Raw genomic sequence first — 17,114 nt, 5'->3', positions numbered from 1 at the left:
ACTACTTGTAGAACAGACTGGTTAGACTTGCTTTTCATCATACCAAATTTTTTAACTTGACTAAATTTTCCAAACCAAGCATGAGAACTCTGTTTTAAACCATATAAAAATTTTGAAGATGACAAACTCAACTCCCCCTGAGGTTGCACCATATACACTTCCTCTTGAAAATCACCATGAAGAAAAACTTTCTTGATATCAAGTTGATTTAAAGGCCAATGATGAGTAATGACCATTGAAATAAACAATCGAACAGATGTTAACTTTGTAACAAGAGAAAAAGTGTCAGAATAATCCACACCATAGTCTGAACATAACCTTTACGACAAGACGAACTTTTAATCCAGCAACCGACCCATCTAGATTGACTTTAACTGTGAATACCCATTTGCATCCAATATCAAAATTTACCGAAACTCAGAATCACTCGGCACATATAATGTCTCCTTCCTCCTTTTCATCTCATTTCTCCTTCAACCTCCAATCTGTCACCAACACTATACATCGGAATGTCAACACAATACCAAAATGATATCGTTTTAATCAAAGATCGAAAATCTGTTAATACACGACCTGAGGTTTTGAACCTTGCTATCATGTCCCACTAATATTGCAACCTCTACAATCCAAGTGTAGCTTTCCCATGCACCAAGTAACTTGCACCAAGTAACGACTTTATACACCCCTTCAACAATGTGCAACCACGAATTTTGTCAATCTTCACTCTCGTAGTTAGTTGCCACCAAAGTGACCTCATCTACCTTCTATTCCAAACAATTTTGATTGGCTGACTACAACAAAGATCTCATTTTCTTGTGTAGAACAACTACAATTTGGCCATTGATCCCCTTAATCTTGTTGGATTCTGACCCCTTGACACCTCGTGTTGGCGATTCTATCTATAACAATGGCACTCCTTATAAATACGATAAAATCAAAAGAGTCTGAGTCATAAACTTAGAAAGGAGTCATCTGAAAAGACAAATGAAAAAGATGAAAAAAGTAAAAGAAATGGATACCACACCTTTCTGATACCCTTATTTTGGATATTTATATTGAATGTGACAAAAATTGATACGACACCATTGTGAATGCAAAGGGCAAAATCGATGCCAAGTGTGTAAATCAACTTTCTACTCGCAAAATGTATTCTGTTCTCCTGGTTAAACAAGAGGCACAATCTTGATCTTTATGATATATATGTTAACTGAATGAGGGATTGCATTGATCATGATTAGTTATTTAGCATTTGTCATCAGCAGTGATATTGTTATAATTTTGCATAGTTTTTTGAAATTCATGGACTATTGAACGCATCAAACTTGTAGGGCAATTTATTCTAAGACTTCTTGGTTAGTTTGAATTCCTTTACATAAATTTCTGACAGTTCGATGTACTATCTGATAACATATGAATTAATCATTCTGTATCACAGTGTGAGGCTCGAATAAAAAAACTTCACTACGAGGATGTGGCCATGAGAGATATTCTTAGACAAAGACGTGCACAGAAGAACTGGGACAAGGTATGTGCATGTGTTTAAGTTGCAGGTTTTAGTTCTTATGCATACTTAACATTTATTTTATATGTAATCAGCTGAGGAAGTTTGTTATGTACACATGGAGTTCTAACAACATTGTCATGGATAGCAACAAGTCTGAGAGACACGACAGTTTGACGTCTAATTCTTCCCGTGGGATACAAGCATTACATATGAAAAAGCAACCAAGTAGAAATTTCACATGCTCTGAGACCTAATCAAACTGTTCCTCCTTGAGAACATAAACATGTAAGTGTATTTTCATGATTCTCCAACAAAGTTTCAAAAAGCTTATGCAGATAATATACAATTAGTCCATTGCATTGTGATGTATGGTAGATAGGGGTCTATGCAACAATATTAATTTTTTAAAAAAATATTTATATAAATGTGATTAGCACAGGGTACAATAAAACATTCAATTCATGCTTCCATAGAAAGAATCATATATGTCATTTACACAATCAAAAGTATGATAAAAAAAAATATGATAATGAATATTAATCAACAATGTAAAGTAGATCATCTATATATAAGTAGTTAAATCTAGGATCTTTAGCAAGCGGATGTTTATCGCTTGCTAAACAAGTGTTTCCATGAAGCGATCATAGGTTTCCATCTAATGAGGTCCTGGTAGGGGTATAAACATGCTGAGTTGAGCTTAATTGTGTTCAAGCTAGTTTATCTATTTATCAAGCTTCAAGGTTGTTTATTAAAAATATTTTGTTTATTTAATAAATAAAATTATATTATTGTTTTTTAAACATTTTATGAATTATTTAAGATTATATAAAACAAAAATTACTATATTTTTTTTGTATTTGAATAAAAAATTAAGAAATAAATTCACAATTAAATTTTACAACAACAACAACAACCAAGCCTTTTCTCACTACATGGGGTCGACTGTATGAATCCTTTTACGCCATTGAGCTCTATCTCCTATTATATCATCATCTATATTTAAATAAATTTTATCTTGTTTTATTGTTGCAAACCAAGTTTTTTTAGTCTTCCTTTTCCTCGTTTGATATGTATGTTTATCATAATTTCACATCGCCTAACTGGAGCATTTATTGGGCGTCTAAGTACATGTCCGTACCATTTTAAACGTGTCTCTTGGAGTTTTTCCTCAATAGATGCAACTCCGACTTTCTCTATAATACTCTCATTTCTTATTTTGTCCATCCTCGTATGTCCACACATCCACTTTAACATCCTCATCTCTGCAACTCTCATCTTCTACTTATGTGCTCGAGTCATAGCCCAACATTCTACTCCATATAACATAGTAGGTGTAACTGTGGTTTTATAGAATTTACCTTTAAGTTTAAGAGGTACTTTACGGTCACATAAAACACTCGACGCTCCCCTCCATTTCACCCATCCTACTTGTATTCTATGTAAGACATCTCTCTCAATCCCTCCATCATTTTGCAAAAATGATCCTAAATATTGAAATCTCTCGGTTCCGGGCAACTCGTCCTCTCCTATCTTAACAATTGTTTCATTACTTCTAATATTGCTAAACTTAAATTCTATATATTCTGTCTTTTATCTACTAAGCTTAAAACCTTTCCCTTCTAGTGTTTCCCTCCAAGATTCTAGTTTAGCATTTACTCCTTCACGGGTCTCATCTACAAAAATAATATCATCTGCAAACAACATGTACCACGGTACTGTGTCTTGAATGTGCGCAGTGAGTTCGTTCATAATTAGTGTAAAAAGATAGGGACTTAGAGCTGATCCTTGATGTAACCTTATCTTTATTGGAAATGCTTCAGTTATTCCACCTGAAGTCTTTACTCTGGTCGTTACATCCTCATACATATCATTAATTAATTCAATATATGTTACGGTAACACCTCTCTTTTCTAAAATTCTCCATATAATTTATCTTGGGACTCTATCATAAGCTTTTTCTAAGTCAATGAAGATCATATGTAGATCTTGTTTTTGCTTCCGATATTTTTCAATTAATTGTCTAAAAAAATGTATAGCTTCTATTGTCGACCTTCCAGGCAAGAACCCAAATTGATTTTCTGTCACCGTGGTTTCCTTCCTTAATCTTTTTTCTATTACTTTTTCTCAAAATTTCATAATATGACTCATTAGTTTAATACCCCTATAGTTTGCACAATTTTGTACGTCTTCCTTGTTCTTATATAAGGGAACTAGAGTACTTATCCTCCATTGATCAAGCATTTTTTTCGTTTTCAATATCATGTTAAATAATTTTGTAAGCCATTCAATACCTTGTTTCCCTAAGCACTTCCATACATCTATCGGAATATCATCTGGTCCAACGACTTTTCAATTGTGCATCTCATTTAAAGTTTGTTTTACTTCTGAAGTTTGAATTCTACGATAAAAATTAAAATTTCTATGCTCATTTGATCTACTTAAATTACCTAGGTTAAGTTGGTCACCTAAACCTTCATTAAAAAGTTGATGAAAATACCTTTTCCACCGCTCTTTTATTTCTCCATTGTTTCTTAATACCCTTATTACACTCATCTTTAATACATTTTATTTGGCTAAGATCTCTTGTTTTCCTTTCTCTCACTTTAGCTATTCTATAAATGTCTCTTTTCCCTTCTTTTGTATCCAATTTTTGATATAACCGTTCAAAAGTTTCATTTTTTGCTTCACTCACTATTTTCTTAGCTTCTTTCTTGGATATTATATATTTTTTTAAGTTTTCCTTGTTCTTACAAATATATAATTCTTTATAAGCTATTCGTTTTTCCTTCACTTTTTCTTGTACTTTCTCATTCCACCACCAAGATTCTTTACTTAGTGGTGCATGTCCCTTTGACTCATCGAGTACTCTTAGCTATTATTTTCAACTTTGATACCATCTTATCTCATGTTGTATTAGAGTCATCATATATTTCACCTAATGTTTGTACTTTTACCTTCTCCTTAAATATATTTTGCTTCCTATCCTTTAACTTCCACCACTTAATTCTAGGAATTGTATATATATATATATTTTTTATTGATTCTATGTTTGATGCGTATATTCAACACTACTATCCTATATTGGGTAGTTAAACTTTCTCCATGGATGACTTTGCAATCTTTACAAATCTTTCTATCCTTCTTCCTAACCATAAGAAAGTCAATTTGCGATTTATTATTCCTACTTTTGAATGTGACTAAGTGTTTCTCTTTTCTTAAAAAACGTATTAGCTAATATAAGGTCATATGCTATCGCAAAATCTAATATAGTTTTCCTTTCCTTATTCCTCGTTCCAAACCCATAACTCTCATGTACTCTCTCATATTCCTCATTTTTCGCTCTGACATGCCCATTTAGGTCACCTCCTATTAAAATCATTTCATTTGGTGGAATATTTTATAATATTTCATCTAAGTCCTCCCAAAACTTTGATTTGGTAGTCATAGTTTCTTTCGCCATTATTATCTTAAGGGATATTATCCGCTTTTCTAGCTACTCCTACAACTTCATCCTTTAACAAACTATTTACAATAATACCCACTCCATTTCTTGCTTTACTCTTTCCAGTGTATCATAACTTAAAACCCGAGTTCTCTATCATCTTTGCCTTCTCGCCTGTCCATTTTGTCTCTTATACACACAAAATACTAATTCTTCTTCTAATCATCATATCTACTACCTCCATTGATTTACTAGTGAGAGTTCCTATGTTACATGTTCCAAATATTAGATTATTAGTTTTCCTATCATATTTGTTCTTATCCAACCTATGGTGTGAGAATTCTTGCCTATTTAACACTACACCCTAGTTCTCATGGAGATGTAGCGGTCCTTACTGAGACGTTACAATCGGATCCTGTAACGCGAACTCTTGCATATTTAGCACTATACCCGAGTTCTGGAGATGTAGCAGTCCTTGCCAAGACGTTACAGTCGGACCTGCAACGTGTTCCTTCAAGGGAACAACCTAGCATTAACACAATAGTTTAATGGATTCTGTTAGAATAAGTATAAGGGTAGTTTGGTCTTTTGATTTATTTCTTCTTTTCTATATAAAGGCCTAACTCGTGGTTCCTAAATAGACACGAGATTTTAGGTTTTACTTTGTACATGGTATCAGAGCCAGGTTCAAAAACCTAGCCGCCTTCTGTTCCCTCGTCGCCGCCTTCCCTCGCCGCCTTCTGTTCTCGCGAGCAGCACCTTGCGCCGCCGCCCGATCTTCCCTCGCCGCCTTCTGCCTCTGTTCGCACATTTCTTCTCACACGAAGCTAGGGCCCGCGAGCTTTCCCTGCGGCACCTCCTCTTTCTTTCTTCTCTCCTGCCGGAGGCTTCTTCTGCTCTCTCGCTCTCTCACGAGTTGCGCTGCGCAGGGAGAAAAACGGGATCTTTGGCGATCCGCTGCCGGTACGCCTCCAACCAGATCCTTCCCGACGGCCGAGTCATCATCATCGGAGGCCGCCGCCAGTTCTCCGGCGAGTTCTTCCCCCGAGACCAGTACTCTGCCTCCCCTGTTTTCCAGCCCTCCTACCTGGCCGTCTGCCGCTGTTGGTTCTCCTGGCAAAAGCCTTTCCAAAACAGATCCGTCTGGTTCACAGCTCTATTCATGGCTGCATCTGGCGCCCCAAAGCCAGATACCTCAATCTTTACCAACCATATAACTGCACCTCTTTCTTCCGAGCAGTTGGATGGTAAAAATTATATCTCTTGGGCATCTCACATTGAGCTTTGGCTTGTTGGACAAGGTTATGAGACACATCTCACTCAAACTGAAGAAGATGTTCAAGTCGCCGATCGTCCTCTGTGGAAGAAGGTTGATGCTCAGTTATGTTGTATTATCCGAGCCACCATCCATTCATCTCTTAGGAATGTCTTCCGTACTCACAAAACCTGCAAAGCTGTTTGGACACAAGCTCAACAACTCTTTACAAACACTTCTCGGCGACTCTATCAAGTTTGTGAAGATCTCATGACCATCCTCAGCGCCCATCAGATTAAGGATTCAATATCGACTTTCAATGAACTGCTCCCACCTGCGGCCGATCCTGTTGAAGAGCTTGAAAATTGGAAGAAATTTTTTATGTTTTTGGCTTTATATGGTCTACCCACAGATTATTCTCATGTCCGTGACCAGATCCTGGGCAGCCCCACAGAAGCTACCATGGAAAATACCTGGGCGACTCTTCTCCGTGTCCCGGCCAAAGTCTTGACGATGCCTTCTTCTGTTCCTGTCGACTCGTCAGCTTTGGTCTCTCGACACAAAGGACCTCCACCTCGCCAGGGTGGCAAAGGAGCGTCCTGTGTGATCATCACACAAACCGACACACGATTGATAAACTTTGAGTCTCGTACGGCCGTCCTCCACGCGTCGCCAGATCGCTCGAGCTCTGTTTCTTCCACTTCACGCTACCACCGATTCGACTCCAACACCTTCCTATAATGATTTTCTGAAATGGTTTGAAGATCGACGCCTTCCGGTTCCACTGCTACCATTGCATATCTCGTTCTTCGGGTCCTTGGGTTCTTGATTCTGGGGCCACCGATCATATCACTGGTAATAAATCCCTTTTTTCCTCTCTCACTGCTTATGGTAATTTACCAATGGTCACCATGGCCAATGGTTCCCAAACTCAATCCCAGGGTATTGGTATTGTTCATCCTTCTTCATCTCTTTCAATTCATAATGTTCTTTATGTTCCCGGCGCTCCTTTTAATCTATTGTCGATAAGTCAACTTACTCGATCTCTTGATTGTGTCATTTCGTTTACTAACACATCTGTTTCCTTACAGGACCGAAGTACGGGGAGGATGATTGGCTTCGGATGTGAATCTCATGGCCTATATCGGCTTCAACAACCCTCTTTTGTTGGTTCGGCGGCGGCATCTCCACTTCTTATTCATGCTTAGTTGGGACATCCAGGTCTTAATAAGTTGAAACAGTTACATCCTAGTCTTTCTCACTTAGAGTCTTTATCTTGTGCGTCGTGTCAATTAGGCAAGCATGTTCGTAGTTCTTTTTCTCCTCGTATTGATAGTCGGGCTATGTCTCCTTTTGCTTTCGTTCATTCTGATGTTTGGGGTCCGAGTCGTGTTTCTTCTACAATGGGGTCAAGGTATTTTGTTACTTTTATAGACGATTTTTCCCGTTGTACATGGTTATATCTAATGAAGGATCGTTCGAATTGTTTTCTATTTTCAATCCTTTTTTGAAATAAAAACTCAATTTGATACTTCCCTTTGAACTTTACAAAGTGATAACGCACGCGAGTATTTACCCGCCTGCCTTCTCGACATCTCAGTGTGCGATCTCACGCTCGCCTTATACCCCTCAACGTAATGAGGTCAGAACGCAAGAATCGTCATCTCCTCGAAACCACTGACTCTTCTTCTCCATTCTGTCCCTCATGGGGTGATCACTCGCGTGTTATCTCATCAATCGTGATACCTTCTTCCACCTCCGGTAAAATACCTCATCGTGTACTTTATCCACATCACCCTTCATCCTCTACCACCTCGGGTCTTTGGTCTATTTGTTTTCACGCCTCGATCCCGACATTGACAAACTCTCTCCTCGGTCTCATAAGTGTGTCTTCCTTGGGTACCCACGGTCTCAGAAAGGGTACAAGTGTTATTCCCCTACTTCATCTCCGACGCCACATTCTTCGAGTCGGTTTTTTCGTCCTTCCGCACAGCCGAGGTTTCTCCCTCCACCGCACTGACTATCTTTACCCTCGAGGCGCCTCTATCACCTCGCCTCCTCCTTTGCAGTTTATCATTGCCCTGCTGCCACGACCAACACCGACATGCATGGGCACATCTGAGTCAAGTCCTTCGTCGCTTCCTCCGGTCCCATCTCCCGATTCCGATGTTCTATCAGACTGAAGGGTATGCGTTCCACTCGTAATCCTTCTCCTCACTATGTTTCTTTAAGCTATCATCGTCTTTCCCCTTCCTATTATTATTGTCTGTCTTCCGTGTCATCTGTTTCTCTTCCAAAGACTGCAGGTGATGCCTTTGCTCATCCAGGATGGAAACAGGCTATGCTTGATGAAATGAGTGCCTTACAGAGCAGTGGGACTTGGAATCTCGTTCCTCTACCTCCTGGGAAGTCAGTGGTTGGTTGTCGATGGGTGTTTACGGTAAAAATTGGTGTAGACGGCACGGTTGATCGGCTTAAGGCTCGTCTTGTCGCTAAAGGCTATACTCAGGTATTTGGATTGGATTATGGAGACACCTTTTCTCCTGTTGCCAAGATGTCTTCTGTGCGTCTTTTTCTGTCTATTGCTGCAATTCGCCATTGGCCTCTTCATCAATTGGACATCAAGAATGCATTCTTACATGGTGACCTGCTCGAGGAAGTCTACATGGAGCAACCTCCGTGTTTTGTTGCTAGGGGGAGTCTTCTGGTCTTGTATGGTTCAGTAGATTTAGTACCGTAATTCAGCAGTTTGGCATGACTCGAGCGATGTTGATCATTCTGTTTTTTATCGCCACTCATCTACTGGTTGCATGATCATCTTGAGATTTCACAAGTAAAACAACATCTTTTCAAACATTTCCAGACAAAGGATCTTGGCAAACTCAAATATTTTCTAGGGATAGAAGTGGCACAGTCTAAAGATGGGATCATTATATCCCAAAGGAAGTATGCAATGGATATTTTGGAAGAAACAGGAATGTTAAACTCAAAGATAGTCGACAATCCCATGGATCCTAATGTCAAACTCCTACCAAATCAAGGGGAGCCTTTTTCAGATCCTGAACGGTATAGGCGATTGGTAGGGAAACTAAGCTATCTTACTGTCACTCGTCCGGATATCTCATTTGCAGTGAGTGACTCGCATTGTTCGATATATCAAGGGTGCACCAGGAAAGGGTCTTCTATATGAAGACAAAGGACATACTCAAGTCGTGGGATATTCTGATGCAGATTGGGCAGGATCTCCCTCGGATAGAAGATCCACTTCTGGATTTTGTATATTTGTCGGAGGTAACCTTGTTTCTTGGAAAAGCAAAAAACAGAATGTTGTGGCAAGATACAGTGCAGAGGCAGAATATCGAGCTATGACTATTGCTAGTTAAGAACTTATATGGTTAAAACAGTTGCTTCAGGAACTAAGGTTTGGAGAGGTTACACAAATGTCACTCATATGTGACAACCAGGCCGCTATGCATATTGCCTCAAATCCAGTCTTCCATGAGAGAACAAAGCATATTGAAGTTGATGTCACTTTGTCAGAGAGAAAGTCATATCTGGAGAAATATCTATTAGTTTTGTCAACTCAAATGATTAGCTAGCAGATATATTCACTAAATCACTTAGAGGTCCTCGGATTGACTACATATGTAACAAGCTTGGTGTATATGATCTATATTCTCAAGCTTGAGGGGGAGTGTTAGAATAAGTATAGGGGTAGTTTGGTCTTTTGATTTATTTCTTCTTTTCTATATAAAGGCCTAACTCGTGGTTCCTAAATAGACACGAGATTTTAGATTTTACTTTGTACAAATTCATTCATTGAATATTTGTCATAGTTTGACGCGGCTGGCAACCTAACGCAACCCTCCTCCTTTATCCGAGCTTGGGACCGACCATGACCGGTCGTCATGGGCGAAGTTACAATTAAATTTTACACAAATGAATAAATAAGTTTGTTTCGATTGTTTATGAACTTTGTTTATAAATGTTAATGAACCAAGCTCACTGGTGTTAAGCTTGTCTATTTTATAGATTCTTTAATTATTGAATGAACATGATGAGCTTTATTGAATCGAACACCAAACTTGTTCATAAACATTCAATTTACTTATATCCCTAGGGCTTGATTATGTAACTCCTATAGCACGAAGACCATTGAGAATCCCTGTGAACCACTTGTGTGTACTTAGCTTATCATTTTTTCGTCTCTCATTATAAAATTCTACATTTAATTCATTAACCAGTTGCTCTTTGCAATATGAGGATCTAGCGTACATTCATGAAACTCTGAGCTTATCACTAAAGCTTCTTGGTACTCTTGAAAGCACTTATTTTGTTGCGAGGTTGTGACTTCATGCACAACATCATGCCGATGTTGATCCACGGGCAGAAGAAAAATTCCACCTATATCGACCGACACGACATAGTACGTGCATCCATGCTCACCTCCGTTGTAAAAACTAACTAGTATTTGCAAGTTTTTAAATATTTTGTCATGCCGATCAACACATACGAAATAGCCTTAGCAAGGTCACACCGTGATTTTTCTTTTAATTTTTAATTTTAGGTTGGAATTTTTTATTTTTTAAACATTAATTCCTTTTCCCTATTAATTTTTACCTTCTTAATTTTTTTTCCTCTTTCATATATTAATTTTTTTCTCCATTTGTACAAGAAAGTAAACAAAGATAAAAATACCTCTTAAGGATGATTAATTTTTTGCTCTCCTACATTTCTTCACAAGGTAAATAGAGAAAAAAGTAACTTCCTAACTTCTTTTTGAATGATTATTCTTTTTTGTTTTTTATCTGTCCATCAGATAAACATAGATAAAAAAAACTTTAAGGAAGTAGGAAACAACTTATTAAGAAAAGATAAAAAATTAAATAAAAAGAGCAGTCTGGTGCACAAAGCTTCCGCCAATGAGGGGTATCGGAGAAGGGTCTATTAAATGTAATATTACTCTGTAGTGCAAGAGGTTATTTCCGTGACTCAAATCCATGACCACTAGGTTACATAACAATAATATTATGTTGACCATGGTTCCCCTTCAGATAAAAAAAAATTAAATATAATATAAACTTTATAAAATATACTATTATTAATGAATTAGATTATTTTATATAAATTTAATTTAATTTTAAATTGATCAAAATAAATCTAAATTAAATCTATTTTAAATCTACTTGATCTTGCCATATGTACTTAGTGGATTTTAGTTAACTTTAAATCAACTTTTACTCAATAAGCATCAAATATTTATTGAGATAATATCAAAACTTAAGCTAAACATTCAACATCTCAAATATAACTCAATAATAAACATCTAAATTAAATATTAATAATCATATTTTTTTAATTAATATATTCTTTATTTAAAAAAGTACTAAAATTGTATCACTATGATACAATATAATATCAAAACCGTATCGTTTTAGTTATAAATCAAAATTCCGGCACAGTTTGAAATTTTAAACCTTCATTATTTCTTGAGTTTCATCCTTATATTTTATAAAATTTACCAATACAAACTTAGAGTAATCATCTATAATAACTATTTTTTTTACTACAATAACATTTAATCAAGCTATTCAATGACTATCAACTAAATTGAAATGCAATAATTCAAGTGGCATGCAAGTATTAACTAAGTTTAAAATGTTGTGGTAGCCTTATCTTGCTTGCTTGAAAAATAAAAAATGTTGTGGTAGCCTTATCTTGCTTGCTTGAAAAAAAATATGTTGTGGTAGCCTTAGCTTGCTTGAATCGCATAACTTGTCCTTTTGAATAGAAACTTTGATAGTATGGGCTAACCGCCTATACCATAACCAAGACTCTTCCTCCTTGCTTATTAAACACTCATTGGAAAATTAATAACACAAGGAAGATTTATACTATTAATGTTATCTCTCTTATCACCTATAACATGGTCGTGTTGAGCTCATAGTGCTTCATGAAGCACCTAGTTGAGTGAAACTCAACCGTGTACCCACATCACACAATTAGTTTACACTTAACAAGTTAAACTTAATTCCTTTAACTAATAAAACTCTTTCAATAATGAAATTGGAAGTTAACTCCATATTACTTGTACCGGTTATCTTGAGTTCTCTCTTTTTCCAAATAACACGTTTCCCTTATCTTTGTGTTCAAATGCGGTGAACTTTGTTATGTCCCCAGTCATGTGCTAGAAAACCTACTATCCAAAAACCATTTATCAGTGTGCTCCTCCAAGGTATGTACATATTCAAACATAGAAAATGCAATCTTTTGATACCCAAATATTGGGTCCACAAGTGTTATCTAAAAATTTCTTAAGTACCCAAGCTTTGACAACCTTGGCCTTGCCATTTCCCTTAATTGCATTCTTAGATATAATAGAAGAGTCCCTGTCAACTAAAGAGATATATTACTCAGTTGACTGTCCGATAGTCTAGTCAATTGATTATAACTATCAATAGATTGGCACACTATCTTAAGCCACTTCAAGCCCATGTTTGTGCTTGTTTTTGTTCCTTCATTCCCTAAAGTACTAAACTTTATTGCTGAGTAACTTTGATGTCAAGATGCTTTCTTGACCTTTAGCACTTGTCGTGCCTAATGTTTGTTCACTGAGACTTCTTGTATTTTCCTTGTGTTCGGTCCTTGCCGACCTGCTGGGACTTACTCTGTTGTCTAGCATCGGATTCACCTCAACCTATTGGGACTTCCTTTATACCAACTGTCCACTTGAATTTTTTTTTACTCTAAGAACCTTCTTGGACTTCCATTATTGCACCTACAACTTATGTCAAGCTTACCTACACCACCTATATATAGTGTTCTAAAAATCAGTCTAGGCGACCGCCTAGGCGCTAGGCTCCAGCCAGCCGCACTGAAAACATGCTAGTCGGCCATCCTAGGCGGCCTTGATGCCTAGGCGGGATTAGGCAGCCCTAGGCGCTGACTAATCGATCGAATTGGCTAGGCGCCGCGAAAATAGTGTAGGGTTTAATGATTTTTTTTGGTTTCGACTTTAAAATTTAAAGTCTAATTAAAAAATTGAAATGTAACCTTTTTTTTTTGTGTTGGGCTCAAGTTTTATAAGCCCTAAAATTTAATCCAACAAGAAAATCGATTTGTTGGCTTGTCTTAGTGGCTAGCATCAAACTCATAAGTGAGAGAACTATTGTGAGAGAACTTCACGAGAGTGATTTTGCATTCGAAAAAGAAGAGGAGGATCATAATGATGATGTTAAGTTTATGTCCATAAAGAACAAGTTGTTGAAAATTATAGAGAAGTAGAATAAATTTGTGATATTTTATTATTTGTGTAATTTTGAACTCATTTTAAATTTTATGTTATTGTGTTAGTTATAGAATATGATTTATTATGTAATTTATATTGATACCGTGGAATCCGCCTAACGACGCCTAGTTCCCGCCTAAGCGGCCTAAGCGCTAGGTGTTGGTCTGGCGCCTGACTAGCGCCTAGTGAATTTTAGAACCTTGCCTGTATACTTGACATACATGTGAGAAAAATCATATTGTCTCACTTAATCATCAGCCAAACATCATAATCACATGCAAACACATGAGAGGGCATGATTGCACCAACACTATAAGCTCTACTTGATGAGTACCTAACTAGGATATCCTCATCCACCTTAACGGAAAATTTTCCCAAATAATCTTTGGATTAAGGATATAAATCTTACAACTAAATACCTTAAGACGCTTGATTATAAGAATTTTTTCTAAACCAAAGTTCATAAGTTGCTTTTCCGAAAAATCTATATAAATAAATCTAGTTTGAACATTCATACGACATTGATTGCTTCGGCCCAAAAGGAGATAAGTAATTAATACATTCAATGCAGACCTCACTGCCTTTTATATGACACAAATTTCCTTTCCACCTTCGCATTTTGTTGAGGTGTTCTAGACAAGAAAACTCATGTGCATGTATGCTTCTTTTACAAAACTACTCAAATTCAAAGTTCTCAAATTCACCTTTATTATCACTATGAATTCGATTGACTTTGAAATTCTTCTCATTTTTTACTATTTTGCAAAAACCAACTAAAATGTCTAAGGTCTATATGTAATACTTCTAAAAGTTTCATGATGTTAACAATAAATGTACCTCTATGAGATGATTTGCTTGCTTTGTTGACACACATCATATAATGTCCTTGTTGTAGTGTATCTTCAAGAAGCCCTCACCATGTCCCTCTTGACAACCTTTGATATTTGTCTCATGTTGGGGGTATACCAATCTTTTATGTCACAATCATAGTTCCGTCTCTTTGGTGATGAGATACTTAGTATAGAGTTTAGTAATACAAGGAAGATTAATTGTATAAATAGTATTCTTTCTATGTCTTACTACTATGATTGTATCTAATTCATTGTGCTTTACCAAACATTTGGTTGAAACTCACCTTGTATCCCGTATCACACAATTGACTAATACAAAATAGATTAAATTTTATATTTTCTATTAAATGAACCTTCTTAAAAGAGCCTTCTTAGTGATAAATTAAAAATGGATTCAATATACCCACCGCCACCTTAATTCTCCACTATCGCTAAAGGACACCATTCTTGAATGTGGTGAACTTCTTTATGTCCTTGATCATGTGCCTAGAGGACCTCTATCCAACATTCATTCAATAGAGTGCTCTTCCTTGTCTTATAACTATTAAATACGAATGATTAAATCTTTTGGTAGACAAAATACATTGGGTCCAAAAGAGTTAACTAAATATTGCCTGGGTACCCAAGCATTTATTACCCTAAATCTAGAAATTGTCGTAGTAATGCTCTTAGGCAAAAAAAAAGGTGTAACTACAAATTAGAGACACATAAGACACCTTTTGCTTTAGCTTATAGTTAATGTCGACCTTGTTATAAACTCTGATAGTCCCCAAGTGTCATATTTAAATACTTAGAACCAGATGTGCAAATGTGCACTGCTCCAAGAATTTCTTTAATTCTTCTATTTGTAATTTAAAAGAGGCATTCTTTTTCTTAAGTTTTTCAAATTGGTAAGCAATAAACTCTTGACCATTGCAAGTAGAGAGAAGAAATTTCCTCTTGAAGGGTTCTAAGCTCCTTTGGAGTGACTTACCTTCTCCTTAGACTTAGATAATGAAATGGTTAAACAAGTAATTGTTTCATATAATTTCTCTAATTTCTGAGAGATTACCATGATCCATCCTCATAACTTGAAGTTTCCTCATGGCTTGAGCTTTCCAGCCATCACCCCATCATCTATGGTCATCAACAAGATACTCCTCCAAAGATTTTGATGATGAGATATTGTCCCAAGTGCATTCTTCTTCTTAAGCTTTTCTTCTTGCATGGGAAGACACTTCAACTTGTAGTGGCCCTTTTTATTGCACTTAAAACATGTTACACTAGCATTAGCTTTAGATTTAGTATACCTTTGGATTTAGTAAGCTTTTTTGGATCCTAGAACATCTTCTTCATGCCCTTCTTATTAAACTTCATGATCTTACTCATCATTTCCTTGACAAAATAGGACATCTCACTTGTTGAGATTGCCTTACACTCTCACTTTCATGCTTCAATTTAGATGAGGTCTTTTTCTTGCAACTAAAGCTAGACCTTTCTCTTTTAAAATAAGGTTAGATTACTTATGAAGTTTGAATCCACAAAATATTTTATCTAACTTAACCAAACTCAACTTCTTAAACACTTTGTTGACATCATTGACCATAAAGAGGTTTGAGGGCCATTGAGGTTTGAGGGCTTGTTGCATAGAGCTCGTAGAGGATCTCAATTCTTCACATGTTCTCCAAATGCATAGAGCCCGTTGAGGATCTCTTGAACCTCCCATGATGTTAGCTCACTGTTTCTCCATCCTTTATGTAATTTACATTTGGTTTATTAATAAATCTCTTTTAACAATTCGTGAATCTTGCATATCTTTGTGAAGGTCGATGAGCTTTTCCAAAAGATCCTTGACACTCCTAAATAGTTGGACCTTGTTAAGTTCTTTTGATGTGAATCCACATTGAATAATGAGTGTAACCGCCTTTGCGTTGGCTTAATCTATCTTCATCTCGGTCGACCACTTGGCATAGGCAAGAATCTCACCGAACTAGTCGATTGACACCTTGAACCCTTTTCTAATAATGAATCAATTTTCTATCTTGATCAACAACAACAACAACCAAGCTTTTTCCCACTAGGTGGGGTCGGCTGTATGAATCCTTTTACGCCATGGAGCTCTATCTCCTATTATATTATCATCTATATTTAAATAAATTTTATCTTATTTTATTGTTGCTAACCAAGTCTTTTTTGGTCTTCCTTTTCCTCGTTTGATATGCATGTTTATCATAGTTTCACATCGCTTAACTGAAGCATTTATTGGTCGTCTAAGTACATGTCCGTACCATCTTAAACGTGTCTCTTGGAGTTTGTCCTCAATAGATGCAACTCCAACTTTCTCTCTAATGCTCTCATTTCTTATTTTGTCCATCTTCGTATGTCTACACATCCACCTTAACATCCTCATCTCTGCAACTCTCATCTTCTGCTCAGACTGATATGAATGTTTGATTTCTTTTTACTTGCTTAAAATGGATTTGGTGTTTTATATTTTAACATTTTGTACTTGAGATATTATGATCAATGAAATATGGCTTTTCATCTCTATAATTTAAAATTTTTAATACTATATATATATATATATATATATATATAATGATTGTCGTATCCTAGCTATTGTATCTTATATTTTCAAAATTTGTTCGTATTCGTATCATATTCAATATGATATCCGTACCCGTATCCATGCAACATAACTCCACTTATCTTATCTATAAAAATAATATCATTGCAAATAACATGCATCATGGTACTGTATCTTGAATGTGACAATAAGTTCATTCATTATTAAT

At 36.3% G+C, this 17,114-nt stretch overlaps 1 protein-coding gene across 1 annotated transcript in view; it reads left to right on the top strand.

Moving 5' to 3' along the window:
- Nucleotides 1-17,114, top strand: part of LOC122052324 — a 51,337-nt gene that overhangs the window by 30,071 nt on the left and 4,152 nt on the right. Inside the window, exons 5-6 of the mRNA XM_042613802.1 lie at nt 1,436-1,525; nt 1,597-1,789. Coding sequence (XP_042469736.1) covers nt 1,436-1,525; nt 1,597-1,758 — 252 coding nt within the window. The 3' untranslated portion in view covers nt 1,759-1,789. The remainder of the gene's footprint in view (nt 1-1,435; nt 1,526-1,596; nt 1,790-17,114) is intronic.

This window comes from Zingiber officinale, chromosome 3A, assembly GCF_018446385.1.
Source record: "Zingiber officinale cultivar Zhangliang chromosome 3A, Zo_v1.1, whole genome shotgun sequence".
NCBI lineage: Eukaryota > Viridiplantae > Streptophyta > Magnoliopsida > Zingiberales > Zingiberaceae > Zingiber > Zingiber officinale.
Note: the sequence above shows the minus strand (reverse complement) of the source record. Positions and strands in the feature narration are given on the sequence as shown.